The sequence below is a fragment of the Acipenser ruthenus genome, chromosome 2 (genome assembly GCF_902713425.1).
Source record: "Acipenser ruthenus chromosome 2, fAciRut3.2 maternal haplotype, whole genome shotgun sequence".
NCBI classification, from domain to species: domain Eukaryota; kingdom Metazoa; phylum Chordata; class Actinopteri; order Acipenseriformes; family Acipenseridae; genus Acipenser; species Acipenser ruthenus.
The window spans coordinates 25,718,775-25,738,359 of NC_081190.1; the positions used below are offsets into that span (position 1 = coordinate 25,718,775).

The 19,585-nt window shown below is 37.2% G+C and overlaps 1 protein-coding gene across 4 annotated transcripts in view; it reads left to right on the forward strand.

The window, feature by feature from the left end:
• The window catches only part of LOC117433312 (semaphorin-6A-like), a 57,703-nt gene extending 39,308 nt beyond the window's left edge, over positions 1-18,395 (forward strand). The window contains exons 16-20 of one of the 4 annotated variants that reach the window (XM_034903357.2): positions 1,104-1,162; positions 1,554-1,574; positions 1,728-1,781; positions 5,037-5,195; positions 14,600-18,395. In XM_034903357.2, coding sequence (XP_034759248.2) covers positions 1,104-1,162; positions 1,554-1,574; positions 1,728-1,781; positions 5,037-5,195; positions 14,600-15,768 — 1,462 coding nt within the window. In that variant the 3' untranslated portion in view covers positions 15,769-18,395. The remainder of the gene's footprint in view (positions 1-1,103; positions 1,163-1,553; positions 1,575-1,727; positions 1,782-5,036; positions 5,196-14,599) is intronic. The other 3 variants (XM_034903371.2, XM_034903364.2, XM_034903375.2) reach the window with 3 other exon arrangements.
• Positions 18,396-19,585: the final 1,190 nt, after the last annotated feature.

Consider the following 19,585-nt stretch of genomic DNA (forward strand, 5'->3'; position numbering starts at 1 on the left):
GAAATTTCATGGAAGTAATTGTGTGCACTGGTGAAGAAGGAAGTGCAAACACACCCCAAATATTAATGTACAGTATATATTTCCTGTATCTAGTAGAGGAAATAAGTAGACGGCTCCAGGAAGTTACTTCCCCTTAGCACGACTGAGCACGAGATACACTCAGTCCCAAAGGCAAAACCACAAACACATTTTTGATGCTGTCCTGAAAGTTCTGGCATTTAAGCTATTTTTTTGAAGTTCTAGTGTTCTAGTAGGTCCCTACTTATAGTGTGTTTTGACAGGTGGGTGGACAGAGGCATTAGGAGGTGAAGTGGCCCATGGGTTGCAGTGCTATTAAGTGGCTGAGCTGGGATTAGAGAAACAGAATATCTTGGCTCTTAGTCCTTGGCACTAGGCACAAAGCCACAAGTACTTCAAAGTTTAAAAACAAACACATGCACACATACAAATCAATAAACTAAACTAAGGGTTTGTAGTATTTTAAATGCAGCAAAGACCACCTTTGCAAAGTATTCATTCAGCCATTTTCCATTTTCCAGGGTATTGCTGCACCATCTGGAAGTTGCTTGTATTTGGCCTATTGCCCATTTCAGTAGCATGTTGTGGCCCACTTATCAGCAGAGCTACACCCCCTTCAAACCTTATTTGAACAGCACAACCATATATCTTGAACTGTTTATAATCACTAACCTTGCAAAGATGTCTGGTTTTCCATTCACTCTACAGCTCCCTTTCCTCAAAGACTAGGGTTCTCTCTCTTTCTTTCTTTCTTTCTTTCTTTCTTTCTTTCTTTCTTTTTCTCTCTCATTCTCTCTCTTGATGTAGATAGATAGATAGATAGATAGATAGATAGATAGATAGATAGATAGATAGACACACACACATTGGTTGAATGAGGCATAACATTCATATTTGTCTTCCCAAACTTCATTACTGGAAGCACCATGTATAGCTGTTATGATTTACTAAACAGTGAGTGGTAGGCTTTGACTTTATGAAGAAATACATTGCATTCTTTCAGGTCTTGCCTTCTTTATCCGATTAGGTATTCCTTTATGCTGAAAGCTGAGATGCTCACCATGATGTCTTTTTTCATTATGTAGATTGGCATTTGAGCAGGACATTGAGCTGGGCAACACAGATGGGCTGGGCGACTGCCAAAGTAAGCATATCTTCTCCCCCTTTGTTTATCTTGGGCCAAAGAGTCTTTTTTTGTGACTGGCAAGAGCAGAGTTATTTTAACAGGTTTCTGTTTGGAGTAAGAATGAAGACAAACAATAATAGAAAGCAAGAGCAACAATAGCAAGAAAAGAAAGTGTCAACTTTGTACTGTTTTATCATAACCGGACCTAAAAAAGAAAGCTGAGTATTTTACAGTTGTCTTTGTAATTATAGTTATATTTATATAGTATGGCTGCATTGAATATTTATCTTTTAGGCTATAACTAGACTGTAAATAAAGCTATATGTGAATGTTTTCCAGAAAAGATTGATTACATTTGCACTACTGTGAATTAATTTTGTCTTGATGTATTTATTGTTATTTTTTTCAGATTCTTTTGTGGCGCTTAATGGTAAGCCTGCATGTTATATCTCTTATTAGTTAACTAGAAAAATCAAGTATTTCAGCACTTGCAGCTGGCATACAAAAATAAAACCTATTTCCATATAAACAATATTGCATTCCTCCTTTCTTATATTGAAGCCCGCATTTGTTTTCTTCTTAGACATTCCATCCAGTCCACATGATAATGAAAAGTCTCGAGACACAGTGAGGCATGGTCAGTTTTCTATTTGTTCACTTTATCTTCTGTTTTAGCTCCTAGAAACCCACCCTCATAACCTATTACCAATTCAAATATTGAACATTTTCCCAGCTGCCTTATGTCTCCCTTTCTGTCCTGTTTTGCATTCAGCTATCCTCCTGTAGCATTGATTCTGTCATGGCATTTAATAGTCTAATTAGGTTGCAATAGTTGTTAATAGGATAGAGCTTGGTGCTTCAGGGCCTCTTGGGCCTTGCTGACTTGCGCATATTAGAGCAACAATAATGGCTAATTTGAGAAGCTGCCCTTGTAGAAAGCTAAACATAGGCTTGCTTTCTCAGCAGTCTAGAAATAATAAATCAAGCTACAACACGGAATGTGTTAATCAAGACAAAAATAAGCTTGCTTTGCCTTTTGACTAATGGAGATGTGTTATTGTATTATTTTATGATGTCACCTTTCACTTTTGGGAAATGATGAAACTCAACACCCTGTACTGGGCTTGTCTTCTGAAATATGGTTAATCTGGTGCAAACAATATATTTGAGTTTGTAGTTCTCCTGGTTATAAGTCTCTTACATATATCACACAGACAGAGTTTGTTAAATAAATGGTTAGAAATCTGTTAAAATTATCTCGAAATGTGAAAGCCATTAAATGTGAAAGTAGAAACTGCATTTTTTCCAGCTTCTGTAGCCCCATTGTTACGATTTGATGATGTTTATTCAGGGAATTCTTAAAACTGCCATTCTTAACTCCTGGGAGGTTCAGTCCATGTGTTGGGGTAGGAGCAATTAACTGGGCAGGGAAAGTGGACAGGCTCCCCAGTGTTCTTCTTTTTATTTATAAACCTTTCATTTTCTTAGATACGTGGACAAAATCACATCTGCTTTGTGGGTATTAAAGGACTGTATGTCTAAGTGAACACCATGTCAGGGTATTGGTTCAGTAGAGGCCAGGTTATCTGTAGACAGGATTTACCTTCTGCCGAGTGTGCTACCAACACCTTTTGTGAAGGCTCAAGAGCCCCGATGGCATCTGCTCGCTCTGTAGTTTATTTTATCAGAGCTCTATCGATTTTTCTCATTTCTGTAATTACCTGCTGTGCTTTCAGTTTCAATTCAATGAACACCACACTGCTTTACTGGATTGAAAACTATTCTAGGCGCCTTTATGTCTTGGAACAGCATATTTGTTTATCAATAGTGCTTGCCAGTTTGCAATGAACCAATATATCTCAAAATGAAAACACTGGAAGAATTACAGGTCATCCAGCACCGTCTCTCCACTTACGCATTTTAATATTGCCTAATACTGAATGCCTCAAAGTTTGTAATCACCTGCTTGTTAGTAAATGTACTGTGTCTAGTGCATTTTTATGTGGGATGTTTCTGGTGGTTAACAGTCCTTATTTTGATGACCTTTCTCAACATTATTACAAAATACATAAACAGCAGATTAAAAAAACAACAAGGTAATAAAAAATGTCTGGGACATTCAATGTGTTTTTTGTTTTAGAAAAAGGCTTTCATTGAGAGGTTTGATAGTAAATTATTCTTTCTTTTTTTACAGTACTGTACCAATTACTATTGTATGCTTTACTAAAAAATAACTATTGCAACTCAAGTGGTGTAGGCCCTGAAATAAGAATTAGATTTGCTCAATCCCAAGATAGAGAAAAGAAGGGATTACATTAGCATGATTTAAGTACAGACAGGATTTGACATTCTGTAATTAATTACCAACATTTTATCTGTGGATCTTTTTTTCTGCATCATTAGTATGTCTTTTTTTGCCACAAGGCCATGTCAGCAAACATTTTGTTTGTTACAGAAATTAAGCCTTAGTTTTCTGTATTCATGTCAGCTTCTAGAGACTCCACTTCCTGTCAGGGCTGATAATGAATAATGTATAGGCTTGTCACACTAATATTTCAACCTTCAGTGCGTCGCTAAATAAATCATTTTAATGGTTACATGTTGCAGTCTGGAGATCTGGCATGCTTAATAGAAGCAGAGCTGGCTTCAAAGACCCTTTGCACAGGAATGGCTTGCTACAATTTGTTTCTTGTAAAACCTTGGATTGATCTATGTTTCAGTCTATCTGATGGTGCTTTACAAAGGTTCACGTCCCTTTTTTCAATCCAGGGCTTCATTTCAGAGGTTTAGTTTCTAGCAAATGACCTGCTGGCAGAGTAGAGGTTTTTTTCACCCTTTCTCAAATGGAAAAAGTGACTTTGTATTTTTGGATGGTAACCTCCAGAACCATGACATTATATAATCTGATGTTTTATATAATAGAAACATTGTATTATAAATAAACACAGTTGGTCTATTTTAATAGGAATTAAAAAAGGGTAGTGGTATTGAAATTTGAAAATAACATTTATTTGGAAAGAATGACAGCATGGTAAAAAAGGGGTGAAAGGGCTAAAAAGTAAGAAACAAATACCCTGAAAAAAAAAGTTATAAAATTACAGAAAGTTACAAAAAAAAAAAAAAAAAAAACACTATTTAGGGAAATAATTAGTTTTGTCCAGATATTGATTTTTATTACCTTTTGCTTTTTCTGTTTAGTATGGTTCTTCGTATTATCCACTTTGTTTCAGTCCCTGACTGTCCAAACAGATGCATCACCTACTGTATTGGCTTCCGTTTTCACAGTATTAACAACTGTCAATTTCCAATGCATGAGATGGCACAGTTTCTTGCAAATTTGAAAGGATTTGTAGATCATAAATTAGAAAAAACAAACAGACCAGAAAAAAGCATTGAAATCATGTAATTAGAAAAAACAAAAAAACATCTAACCCAAAAAGGAGGTCAGGGGTTCCTTCCCCTCAGTGATGTCAGCCGTTGTCTTCTCAGATTAGATAGAACGAGAACTTGAGATGTTGAGTCAGGGAAGCTCCTGCACACGCAGGGTCTCACTGGCAGGGCAGCTACAATGGGTTAACTCACAGAAGTTTAATTTGTCCTTTTACCTGTTATATCTGAGATATAATTGTAGTTAGATGTGAGATTTCCAAATATCTTCGGTAGTTCCACTCATAAGTGCAATGCAGCTTCAGAACATCTTGCATTTCAAGTTGGGAATGCCGATTGACTATATCTGACATTACCAGAATGTAACACAGCTGGTTCGGATAAGAGCAGCTAGTGGATTGGTGATTGTAGATCACAAAATCAAATGATGTATTTTTTTGATTCACCCAAATGTGAAAAGGTTTTAAACAGAAAATAACCTCTGTTGTGTTTCTGGTGCTAACAGGCCAATCAAGCTCCCCTTTTCTCACCACCTCCCGTTCTCCAATCAGAGAAGGACACAGCGACCGTGGGCGCATGCTTGATCAGAAAGATCCAATGGTCTCCTCTGATAAGAAAGACCCATACATGGCAGTCCCATCCCATAATCACCAGGATACAAATGGTAAGGCCTTGGAACCAATTTTATATTTTCCTGTGGTGGGAAAACAGAATTATAGTGTAGCTGCTTCCAGCTGGATCAGATATGAGTAACAAGTCTTTTTTGTTGAAAAATGTTTTGCTTTCAAAGCATTGAATCTAAACTTCAGCCCCTTCCAGCATGAGTCTGTGATAACTTGGATTGGCCACCCATTGATTTGAAATGTCATCTGGCAATAGTTTTATTTAGGCACCCTAGTAAATGTAATAGCTCAGCCTTTTTGTAGTTTAATCAAATTAATGAAAAAAAGAGAAAATAAAATAAGAATATAAAGGGACTGGCTGGTGCACCATATCAGTTAACAATGTCAGTGATGGCAGTGCCCTTGTGTCACATAAATTAACATGATCCTTTGCAAACTCATCTCTCTAAATAGCGGTGAGGTAAGACGATTCTTAAAGCTCTCTACTGATGAAATCATGTAAGTGCTGTCCTTTTTGCCCTGAGCTTGATCAGTTTCACTTTGGTTCGCAGAGTGATGTGCTGGGCATCGGTCGATTACAGTCTCCTCAGGCGGCACGAGCCACACAGGGCGCTTATTAGCACTAAACAGGGTCAGCTTAATCTCCTAGACTCTATAGGCATAATTATTATTGTTGACAAAGCTGGAAGCAGTGTACCTACAGGCAGAAAACAATGGTGGCAGAGGTGACTGCATGGATGTATAACATTACTGTGTTGTGTTGCTCCCCCCCCCTTTGCCATTGCCTGTATACATCAAAATACTTTGTTTAAAGCAAATTATAATGATTTACATGTGGGTAAAGGCACTGGGGTGTTCTGCTGAACATGCTTGAATTAAGCTTACACTTATTTTACTGTTTTTGTGGTAACTTAAGCTTTTTCAGTTTTGGCTCATACTTTGATTTGATTTTAATTAGCATTTGATGGATTTAAAAGCATTATTTTCCCTCGTTTTGCTAAATTCTTGCATGGTGTTTTTATTGCTGCTGCTTTCTGGTCTCTTGTTCTTGCTTTCAGCTCTGTATTATCATCATCATCATCACTCACATATATAGACTATTCATTCTGTGTGGACACTATTGCCTTGATAATGCCACTTCCCTTATGTGCTGCCTTTTCAACAAGCTTTCATCTCCTAGAAAGTATCCTCAAGGGTGTTTCTTTGGAGATGCTGGTTTGTGTAGAGGTGACATTTGTGAAATGCAAGCTTTGGAGGCAAAATATACTCTGAAAATGTAGAAAGTTTCTCGTACTGGATAAGAATGCCCACATCAAATATACTGTACATGCCTTTGTAACCCAAATCTATTGTAAACCAAATTTATAACGACAGTCTTGAGGGACTATGTCATATAATTTCTGGCGTGGTTACTCCAGTTTTTTGTGGTCAAGTGTCTAAATATGAAACCCCCCATCAGAAAAGACAGTAGTTTACAAGCCTTGTTTCTCAGAAAGGCTGAGGATTGAACAGCCATGGAGACTCTTGTGACTGTTCCAGGTCAGGGAAGCAGGCTATGTTTTAGAGCCTCCCTCCAGTGCTGTCAATCCAATTCCTTTAAAAAAAATGCCTTCATTATAATGTGTTATTTATTAAACTATTCAACAACAAAGTACAAACAAAGTTGTAGGGCTGGTTTCAGAGTACATTTTAATTATTTCTGCATTTGTGTGAGTTTTACTAACTGTATGTGTGTGGGTCCTGCTTTTGTATATAGAATTCCAATCACCTTCTCTAACCCTACCATCTGCTGCCATTGTACTTAGTCCCCCTTCCACAGGACATTTCATCTTCCAAGATGGAATGTTCCAAGGCTTTACCTTATGTAGTGCAACTGTATTACTAACTGAATTGTTGGAGAATCTGTAGTGGCTTAACACAATTTCTGTGTTTGTTTTCTTCCCTCCTCCCTGACTCCCTCTCCCGTTGCCATTCTTGTGTACAAACTCCTATCTTTGTAGTTCTTAGAGTCATTAGAAAAAGCAAGAACATACTTCCCTTTCTTTATCTCTCAGATAATAGATGTCTGGAACCTTCGCAGTCTCTGCTTTTAATTACGATGTTGATAAATTTAAACGCTGGCAGAAGTTTAGCTTGGCGAGTTCACCATATGTCTGAGTTTTTCAAATTTGTTTTAAGAATTAATGCTTTTTGTTTTCAGCAATATCAACTTCACAGTCTAACTGTAAATAACTCATTACTCTATTTCTTGAACAGTGCAAAGAAACTATTTGTTCATAGAAAATTAAAAGGAGTATAAAGAACCCAGCAACTAGCAGATGAGTACAGTTGAATAAACTGATTTTATCTGTGCGATAAGACCTCAGGCTGATCAGATGCAAGTTCTTGTCTGGTCAGCTTTTATTTGCACGTACTGGAAATGAGTTCAGCTCTGTGAGATACGTGACATAATTACTTTCTCATGTACAATTAAACTGATATAAATTGCAGCATTAAATTGGGCTGGATCCAAGAATTAACCCAGGAGAAGTAATTCCAATGTAGTCTTTGTCAGGATCCTTCCTGCAGCACCATGACCATACATTGGCTCCTTTATCTTGAACAGAGCTTGCAGTTTTTTCTGTCCTTGTTCACACTTGATTACTGAGTCATTACTAATGTAGAGCATGAAGCTCACCTAAGGAACTATATCTAAGGATGGTGCTGTACTAAGAAACCACACTCAAATCTACACTATGGTTCTTTGGGGGAAAAAAAAAAGTATTCTAAATTAAAGTAAAAGTAGTGATACAGAGTGGGGGAAATCCCTACTCAAGGATTGGTGCCCTTAAGAATCACAAAGTATGAAATGATGTCAGTGATGGATCAGAGAGCAAATAATTGTGTCAGTTTTGCAGCAGAACCTGAGAAATCGATGCCAAAAATCATGCAGGTAATACATTTGAACACATTTTAAAGTATGGCAGAAGCACTAAGACATTTTATTAAAAGTACCAGTGGCACAACTCTAAAATTGAGTGTTGCAATGAAATAGGATACAAAGAAGCTACTTGGCCTTTAGTAATGATATACCTGAAATGTATTTTTCACATAAATCATGCTTATTAAGAACCAGAATGATTTGGTTAAAATGAAACTGCATACCACTTGAAAAGAAATTGACAATTTGTGTAAGTACTCTGCCAGGCTGAATAACAATAGATAAAATACTGCCCTTGCCAGCATAAGTACTGAACACATACAAGGGGTGGGATGAACATCACTAACGGTAGCATTGACACAGCAGAACAGATTTCCCAACCCATAAATACACCCATTTATATTGGTGCAGATATAGTAGCAAGGATGTTGAATTAAACTTTTAGACAAGTGGTTTTGATGAGGTGCCACACAGTCCAAATCACCTTTGACCATTGTTCCATAGTCCAATGTCTGTGTTCTTGTGCATATTTTAGCCTTTTAGTCTTGTTCGCCTTTCTTCACAGAGGTATTCTTACTGCAACACATCCTTTAAGTCCTGATTTCAAGAGTGACCTTTGTACTGTTGATTTGATGGACAACAACACCTGTGCCTTCTGCCAGCTCTGTTGTGAATTCAATGCTTGTATTCTTTCTATTCCTTAGGGATATTATCTTCAAGTATTGTGCATCCTTGTTAGACAGCTTTTTGGGTCTTCCAGTCCTGGGTTTGTCAATTACAGATGATGTTTCTCTGTACTTGTTGATTATGCTTCGGATACCACACCTTGAAAATCGAGTGATGCAAGCTATTTCACTCAATGTTTTTCTTTCTTTATGCAAGTCAAGGTTGTTATAATAGTAGAAAACACTAGTGGAGGCTTTGAGTAAATTGTTGATGCTCATAATGCATCAGAGTAGAAAAATGCAACACGTCTAAGACTTTTGCACAGCAATGTGTATATTTTGTGAGGTCGGCACGGGTATCCGAAAACCCAGAGTACCCGTCGGGGTTTTAAATGACCTAACACTTCCCGGGTCTCTTTTTATTACCCGGGTATCGATTTATTAATTTGAGAATTTAAAGAAAATGTAGAAACTATGACAATGCAGTTGTAAGCACGGGTCTCTGGCTGGCGTAATAAAGACAAAGTTAAAACAAGCTTTTGCATTAAGCCTTTTCTGAACTGACAGGATATCAATGTTTTACAGAAAACAATAACACACAGCGAGCGGCAAGTACACCTCAATAATAAGAACTGCGGTGACTATTCTTCACAGGAACTAAATCAGAAACAAAACAACATAACAACACTCTGTTGGTTTATGTCAGTGATAACTGATCCATTAATAATAACCGTATGGCTTCCAATACAGAATGCTTTATCTACAGTTGTTGCACAGATATAGTTTCTTATCAAAAAGATAAAATAAGAAACCTTTATTTAAATATAAATAAGCAACTAAATTATTATTATTTTTTTAATGTGGAGCACATTAAGTAAGTGTGCTTCCTCCTTTGAATGAAATATTTCCTTGGCAGAGTTTGCACATTCCGTTTTCTCCTGCTTGGTAAAGAAATTCCACCCAGTGCTTTGCTTGGATGCCATTGTTATGTATTCACAAGACAGAATTTAGTGATGATCAGGAGGGGCACTTCATTGTTAACCAAACAGACGCACATGTCTCACGCGACTGCCGTCAAAACCCAGCTGGCTCAATTTAAGGTAGCTATTGCGACAGTCCATAACGTAATAGTGGTGCTGTACGACTGCATTAGTTTAAAAACTGAACAGAGCAGCCATGTTAACAACAACAACAACAGCAGCAGCGGAACATGGCCAATATATGTCGCAAAGAATCCAGCAGCGTGATGCGCATTTAACATTAATGAAAATTTGATTTGTTGCAGAGAAGCCGTTAGAATAGAAGTGGTGATTATTTTTTTTATTATTTTGTCTAATTGAATCAGTATGTGTAACAAGGGTGCACATTGGCAGATTTGTTTGACAGTGAGCAGAATCCCAAATTAGTAGTTCTTGCCAAAAAAACTATTCATCTTAACTTTTGAAACTGTATGCTTGTTTTCATATGTGCAGTTGCTTATGTTGATAGTCACCATCTGGGCTAAATTAACAGGGAAAGCTGTGGAATTCTGATTACCTCTAATGTTCTTATATCGCCATGATCAGTGTGGTTGTCAGGGTGTGGTCCAAGAAACAATAGTTCCACTGTAATATCTGGTTCAGTGCTGCTCTGTGGTGGAGCTACTCAGCATCACAGAATATGTTGATTCTCAAAGGATTTTTGTTTCTGCCACTGCCTGTCTCCAGAGTGGCCATTTCTGGCCCCAGTGTTAATATTCATCAAATCAAACAGGATTTTTATTCCTTTTGGAAAAGCGTCTAGCTTATATTTAACTTTTTTATTATAATTTAGACAATGCCAGGTGTGTCTTATGTGCTAAAATACTGTGCCCTGTAACTGGTAACATCCAAACAGGAAAGAAAACTGTTATGCCTTTTTATGTTCCTTCAGAATTTTTTTTTTTTTTTTTAAAGAGTACTGTTGCTGGGGGTGGGAGTACAAGACAGGCTGAAGTTGTTTTTATCTGAAATCAACATCATCTCTATATACAGCCTCACTCCCTTGCATTCCTATTTGGTGGGCTGCAGTGTCAGAGTGTAGGTATAAGACCCTGCAATTTGGCCTTTAGTGAGAATGTGACATATTTAGCCAATTAGTGGAATTTCTCACAGCGTCCAAACATATGACTTCCCCCTGCATAGATCTTTTTAAGTACTGAGAATGCCAGTTAGGCCTTTTGAAATTGGTTCGACTACATGTGCCATGTGTCTGCTGGCAGGTGCTTCTGTGGTGGAGTACATTGCATTTGGAAAAGCACATGGCCAATTTTAATACAATGCCAAGTTAAACAGATACCAACTGCTGCTTTACTTTCCTCAAGATAGGCTAGAATTATTTTTTGAAAACAACTCAATTAAACTTCACTTACATTTTTCTTATAGTATTTCCTGTACCAATTAGTGAGGGGGGGGGGGAAGTATCATAATTTGAAATGCTGATGACTGCAATATGAAAAGCAAGCAAGGCAATCTCCATATTTACATTATTCATTTGGCAGGATGAGCCTGGCAACAGGGCTCTGTGCATTGTGGAGGCTGTAGTTCTTTAGCAGAGGCACACATAGATATACCAGGACTTGCAAAGTTTACGAGAAACAAGGCTGAGTTATTTAATAATGGACCTGAGTGTCATTAAGTCAGTATGTGATTGCAATGCCATGCAAAAACTGATCAATGTTAGTTTTGGTTTATGGATTTTCTCAAAAAAATTATAATTTGTAAACTAAACTGGGACATTTACACACGTAAAGCTGTAAACATATAAATCATTGTCTAGGGCTCTGCTCTCCTTAGTATTACTCATTGAATAATAAAGATAATGTGCAACATGAAACAAGAGTCATCTTGCGCCTATTTTAAATTCATGGTGAAAAAGGGCTCTGATTTTGAGTAATTCTTCAAAAACCTAAAAGTTCTGCATTTTATTTTCTCACCCACCACCAATTAATCATTTCAGTAATTATCCGTCAAACTCCTTTTTAAGTCGTAGTGACGCACAACAAAACACATTTTCTAACTGTTTGGGAGGTAATGCTGGGACAAAACTGCATTTTTGTTATAAAACAATGGCTTTTGATTCAGTGTTTTTTAATGTGGTTCTTTAAAGTTAACGACCTTGTATGAAGCGTCTTGCGTAATCTTCTTTGATGTCTCCATAGATGAATTGAACTGTAACAGTGGCCCTGGGTAAGGGGGTTGTTAAGTGCTTGAAAATATAGAGCAGCCTCTGTAACACATAAAGAACAGCATTTTAGGATTCACTGACACAATGTGTAGGGGTCTAGCGTAGGCGCCTTTGATTGGCAGGGTGATGGGTTTAATCCCCGGTCAATTCTGAAAAAATGATATATTTTAAAAAGAAATGGAGTCACTCTGGGTGCAATTTTAGATGGTGGACATAAACAACCGTCTTGGGTAGCGAATATTCCACAAGGACTTGATAGCACCAGCTGGAGAATAACAGTACCCACCCATTAAATAAACTGAAGTCACAGGCACAAGAATGACTCAAAACATGTCTGGGTCTATTTTTAAAGTTTTACAATTAAACTGTTGCGATGATTTTAGAAAAGGCTTCTTTAATGTAGCAAATTGCCATCCTGTCCCACAAACTTTCTCCAATCCTAAAACAAATATATAATATATATATATATATATATATATATATATATATATATATATATATATATATATATATATATAATGTAGCTTTTTTATTCAGTTAGCAAGTGTACAGCTGTGGCCGATTAGTTTTGAATCACCCTATAGAATGCCATTAATTTTGCTTCATAAAGTCGAATAAAACCTGCTGAATAATGTTAAGTTAACATATTGAATTGTTTAACACTTTATAGTTTTCCATATACTTAACGACAAAATGACAAAAACTGAAAAATATGACATTTCATGTATACTATAACTTTGTAGTTTATTTGATTACATGATGTTAAATTATTTTCATAGGTTTTTTTTTTATTTGTTTTGTTTTTTAATTGTCTCAATCCTAAAATTCTAGGTGATGCAAAAAATTTGGGCATAGCTATATTGTAATATAATATGTATACTCTGTAAATAGTATACTAATTGAATTGATTAGCCAGATTTTGTCAAAAGAACATTGTTCTTAATTTTGAAGGTATAGTCAATTTGTGAAACATTCACAAGCAAAAGATTGCTAATGCCATCCTTTTAATGTATATATTAAGTGTCAAGCCTGTTTTTCATGTCTGCATGAAGGACCTTTTTAGGTTAATTCAGTATGAATTTATTGCTTGATCGTAAATAACAGCAGGGCTTGAAAATAGATACCAGATAAATCTTAGGGCATAGTAAGATACAAAGGATCATCATCAAATATAAATGGCTTTGTAGCTGTCTTCAGATAGCTTTGGGGTGTAACATTTAAATTAGCCAGACTTTGCAGAGCTTTGAACTAGTAAAAGTCAGTGTAACCTATAAAGTTCACAGTCCCTTTTGTTCCATTTATAATTCCACATGGCCATTAAATCAGACTCTTGCATCTTCACTTGGAGTCGAGTCCCGAAACCCTAAGTAGAAGATGAAAGATTAAAATCTTCAAAGGTCTTGTGCAGCCTTATAGGTGTGCGTGTGTATAAATATAATCTCCCTTTGTCCCTTCCAGAAGGAGGACTTTGTTTGACTTTCCCCCGATCCTTAATGCCCTGTTGTGCTTATTCTTGTCGGGATGGATGAATGTTGCTGTGAGCACTACGGGTCTCTCATTTCTCCATTATAAACAGGCTCTTTGGCAGGCTCATTATTATTATTATTATTATTATTTATTTATTAGCAGACACCCTTATCCAGGGCGACTTACAATCGTAAGCAAATACATGTGGCTCATGCATGTGGTTACACACTTGGTAGCATATCTTGTCAATTTCATCCTCAGCAGATAATAATAATAATAATAATAATAATAATAATAATAATAATAATAATAATAATAAAAACATGTTTTTAAAGTCTTCCATGCAGAGCCATCTTCTGGTTGTCAAGACCAGTCATCTGAAATGCTATTCTGGCCTTACTGGAAGCAACTGAATCACCCAATATTGTTGACTTTCTTCAGATACAGTTCAGTTAGTCACATACATTTAAAAACTATAAAATAACTAATAACAGTGTCTTAGCAAGAATCTATTTTGCATGATGACAAAAGTATGTATGTTTTACTATAACTGCAAACAATAATTTTAATCTCAATAAAGCCATCATTCCTGGAAGGCAGAGATGCTACAGTGTGCAAACATGGCTCAAATCAAAACTTATTTTGTGTATTAAATTAAGTCAACAGTCTGCCTGAAACTTCTTGGGGCCTTTGCTTAATGAACTGATACAGTTTCCACATGAGGGCTTTACACTTAGCTTGATATCTTTCAACAGTAAGGAAAGATGTAAGTCTACAAAATGGCACTCTTGCGCAGGATGCCAGCTGCTTCTTCAAACCACCTCCTCAGTTAACCTTCATCCCCATGAAACTGCAAGCAACAAAAGACCACCCTAGTAATCACAGCTGTTTAAAGCGCATAACATCAAGTCATCATTGTGAACTGTTGTTTAGCACCATCAGAAGTTTTGTGTAGGTTGATACAGAGGTTGTCAAGTCCTAATTACATTTTCTTCCTGTTAAGTAATTAGTGTAAATTCCTGTTGTGTAAACTACACTCAAGAATTTGTATTTAAACATAGTATTTTAAAATACAGTCTTATATCCGGGTTGTAGAGTAGTCTGAAAAGTGAGATTTAGCCTCCCTGTTACCAAAACCAAAACTTGGCGTAAATCCATTTTTATTAACCAAGTGTCACATCTGTTTCAGGAGTGATCCGGGAGAGCTACCAGAAGGGCCATGACCAGCTTGTTCCTGTCACCCTGTTGGCGATAGCAGTCATCCTTGCTTTTGTGATGGGAGCCATCTTCTCTGGGATAATTGTCTATTGTGTGTGCGATCACCGGAGAAGGGATGTGGATATGGTGCGTCGGAAGGACAAAGACTCTGTCCATTTACGGAGGGGTTCCATGAACAGTGTGACCAAGCTAACTGGGATTTTCGAGACCCAATCTAAGGACCCTAAACCAGAAGCCATCCTAACCCCGCTGATGCATAATGGCAAGATGGGTACTCCCAATGGCAATGCCAAATTGTTGATTAAAGCCGACCAGCATCACCTGGATCTGACCGCTCTGCCCACTCCTGAGTCCACACCTACCTTACAACAGAAGAGAAAACCCAGCCGAGGCAGCCGAGAGTGGGAGAGGAACCAGAACCTGATAAATGCATGTGCAAAAGACCTGGCCTCCATGGCTTCCCCAGTGATCCCAACTGATCTCCCTCTGCGTGCATCTCCCGGCCACATTCCCAGTGTGGTGGTCCTCCCTATCACCCAGCAAACCTATCAGCACGATTACGTGGACCAGCCACACAGGGTCGAGATGACACAGATGTCCTTGGAAGACCAGAATGCCACGCTGGAATACAAAGCTATCAAGGAGCACCTGAGCAGCAAAAGCCTCAATTTAGTGGAAAATAATACCATCCCTCCAAGAGTTCCCCAAAGAGAGGCATCGCTAGGACCTCCCACTTCTGTACCTCAGATGGGCAAGCGGTTAGAAGTGCATTCTTCGGTGTATGGTCACGAATACAAGAGGGGCTACCCTGCTAACTCTCAACAGAAAAACCATCAAACTTCCACTCTGAAAAGACACAATACTAACTCTTCAAATTCTTCACATCTTTCAAGAAACCATAGTTTTAACAGGGTAGAAAACCCACCCCCTGCTCCACAGAGAGTGGACTCCATACATATGAATGCTGTGTCGTCTCAGATGCAGGCCGTGACTGTATCCAGACAGCCCAGCATGAGCTCATACAGTTCTCTGCCGAGGTCGGGGGTGAAACGCACACCTTCCTTAAAGCCTGATGTACCACCAAAACCCTCATTATCTCCCCTTTCAGCAAACATCAACCCTAACGATGCATGTACATAATCACAGTGTGGGAGAGAGGGAATACAATTCCAGTGACTTTACTGTCTCAGTCAGTGTCCAGCAAATGCACACATGTTTTGTTTTTTTACAAAAGGCTGTTGTTGGGCTCAGGATATTTGCTCTCACTCCCTGGGAAAAGTGGAATATTTGCTTATCAAGCTTGTGAACTCAAATGGTGCAACAACAACACCAAGTACAGAATCAATACAAAAAAGCAGCACAGTCAGCCACTTAAGGTTTAGAGGCGGCTATAAAGAACTGTAATCCCACTGGAAATTTCAGCCAACAGGCCAAAAGCACAATGTTACATTGAATGTGTAAATCACTCTTGTACTGTACAGCTCCCTTTCAACCCAGGGAGTTGTGAGGAGTAAAAGTTAATTGACAAAGCTGACTCAGACTTTCACAATGGCTAGAGTTTACTATGTGCAGATATCTGTGAAATGCCTGTCTGTGTTACGTCAATTGGTCATTGCAAATAAGTACTGCTTGGGTCAAAGTGCTTTGGCTTGTCATTCTACTACTGTTCTGATTTACTGAATAACAAGACAGTTAACACTAATCGTTCCTTGTATTTATTATTTAAGTGCTTTTAAAAAAAAAACTGATTTACTTATGAGGCTATGAATATCTCTTGAGACAGTACATGAAGTGTGAAGTTATTTAAAGTCAATTAACTGGAGCCAGTTAATGTTTATTTTTTAGCAGTTGGGTCCACTAACAATGTGGAGCTTGGGTCCTTGAACTTTGTTGGAACTTTCTACATGCATTTTCTGAAAAGGGGAAATATTTATTTAATCGTGCCACGTGGCTGCTGACTGGATCTGGGATCTAAGGCAAGCAGAAACTCCAAGGTCGAATCTTAAGGAACTACAAAAGGAACTCCTGAACTGCACATTTATCACACCATTGCTGTCAATATCAAGTAACATGGTTTTTGTCAGTAGTTGATACTTTTTTCAAAGGCATTGGCTTGTGACGTGCCCTCATTTCACCTTTGCATGTAAAAATGCAAAAAATTAAATGGAAAAAAATAATAAAATAAAAAATCACGCAGAAGTAAATAAAGGATGTGAACTAAATTATATGCCAGCTATTGAAATACATAAGTTTTAGTCTTATCACACAGGTTCTTAGTTGGAATACATCTGTGAATAGCCTGTTTTTATCTTCCACACGTACATTTGTGCCTTACACCCTGAGTTGTGTATAGTTCTTTAGCTGTTTTAATAGACTTCCTTTTTTCAATTATTTTTTACTTTAAATTATTTTTCCAGTCTGATTTAAAGCAAATAAAAAAGAATGTAGATGTTATTGTCGTAAATCTGGTCTCTAGACATATTGGAGGGTGGCACCACGCCCCTCATCGTGGTTCATTTTTAATTGTGCCAATTATGCGCTTGAACAAATCCCTATTTTGTGCTGGCAGTGTAGACACAGTGCTGTGGGTGGCATTTTCTGTAATTTAGTTTTTTTATCACAAAGACCTAATGTTTGTGTTTCCACTGGTCGATACAGAATGACAGAGTGCTTTCTTACTATAGTCCCTTTGTGTCTGGTGGAAGCACTGCAATATGAAACACTATCTGATTGGCTATGATGTAGACGAAAGGCTTCCCAACATGAATAATGTAAATTCTGATTTAAAACAATGAATAGGCAGTAGAAGCAGGCTGGATCCTGCATTAACGGAAAGCTGCAACAATAAGGGCAACCAGAAGGATTTCAGAAACCTTTTGGAGTGGTTTCTGAATTATTTTTGTTTCCCTTTTATTTTTCTTTGTTTTTTTTTGTTTTTTTTTTTTTAATCCATGCAGATTAGTGTGTTTTTAATCTCTTAAATATTGATGTCAACATACTGTAGAAATTAGTTTTTTTTATCTACTGATCTGTATCTCTTTTTTTTTTTTTTATTATTATTTTTGTACCTAAAATTGCTTCATTTGCATTTTTCCCCCAAATGGACAGGAAGATTGCGTGTCAGGTAGTGTTTAGAAACTAGATAGAGAAATCTAGGCTGACTGGACCAAAGTGTGTAACTAGGGTGCATGCATGACCTCCCTCCACTCCTCCACTCCTCCACTCCTCCATGTTGCGTTTCTGTCACCGTTTATTAATATCTACCATTTTAATAATAATGAAGAAAACCTATGTGAAGAGAATTAATAGGAGGGTATTTTCCTAGTTTGTTTTAAAATGGGCAATTCCTGTACTTTTACTTAATTGCACTTAACTCTAAATGTTAAATAGCGGTTTTGACCAGTATTGGATGATTTTGTCCTGGAGATTTGGTACAGAAATTCTCATTTTGGCACTCAGGGAAAACTCAGTCATGCGTTCTGTTCTCAATGGATAAGCACAGATACAAAAACAATCTTGATAGCATATATACAGGCTGTGTGTCCCTAAGTGTGCCTTTGGCTCTCACCCTTGATATACACCACTGATTGCAACCAAGTCAGACTGATTTTTTTTTTTTTTTTATTGTAACCTTGTAAAATATTGTGATGTCACAAAGTTCTCCCCATCTCCACATCCCTAACATCAGATTCACAGCTAAATGTATGTTGTAAAGAAATTCTCTTTAATAATTGCAAAATGTAATAAAATAAAAAACGACTGTTCTATTTGATGTTGTCATTGAGTTTTGTCAACCAGCACTGCAAATCAAAGGTTTAAAAAAAGCTACATCTTTGCACATTTTAAAATATGCATGCTTGCAAAGCACAGTCTTATTACAACAGTGTATGAATACACCTAGTTTTCCTCCTTGAGCTTAGTTGGTATGCTCGCAATACCACAGAAGAACCCGGTATACAAGGTCTGCAAGTCAGACAATACGGTGAGATATCAATCTTCTTTTAGTTGTTATCTTGCTTCAAGTAAACATACTTTTAAACTGGTGTAAAGCCAATAAATATGGGTACAATCCTGATAAAGCTTCCTAAAATAAAACAAAAATAAGATAACGATCAGACTGGAACCTGTATATCTCTTTGAATGGTGAGTCAGACTTAAGGAAGGTTAGGTTACAGCCAGTAAATCAGTGATAACAAGTTAAATGAAATGACAATGCAGAAGAAGACAGCCCTTCAAATCTTCCAGGGAGACTTAGTGAGTGGTTAAAGGAATGCTAAGCAAGGCCATATCATTTACACATGAGCATAATACACATACTATGGAACACAATTTTGTCAGAATGCAAACACCGATCAATGAAGCAGATCATCTTTTCACTTGCACTTCATGTTTGACTGTGAACAGGGGACTGTAAATACACTTAATATTTGGGAAGTGTTGTTGTCAGTTCAACTTTTATTTTATCAAAGGGACTGGGAATTATGAAATAGGATACATTGCCTCCCAGGTCAGAAATAAATTCTAAAATTGTCTCTTTGTTTTACATGTTGCATAGATACACACCGCTTTGTGACTTCTTATTTACATGTTCCTTTTCCTGTGGCGTAATAGGGATTGAAAAAGTGATGTTCTATAATGAAACTGAGTGATTGTCACCTTGAACCTTGAAGGTTAAAGTTAAAGAAAACTATCAAATTCAATTCACACAAATCCTTTTGAAACATGTTGGATGCCCTTAGGTTATTCTACACAATACATTTTAATTAAAGTCCATCCTTAATCCAATTTTCTTCAAACTCAGGATGCATATATTAATAGATAAGCCCAGTCTGATGAAATTTACTGTGACAATTGCAGGCATAGTGTGCCTGAATAGATGATCCTGAATAAATAAGTTCTAATAAATAAATAAATATGAGCTTGAGAAAATCTGTAATATAGTGGTGTATATATGTCT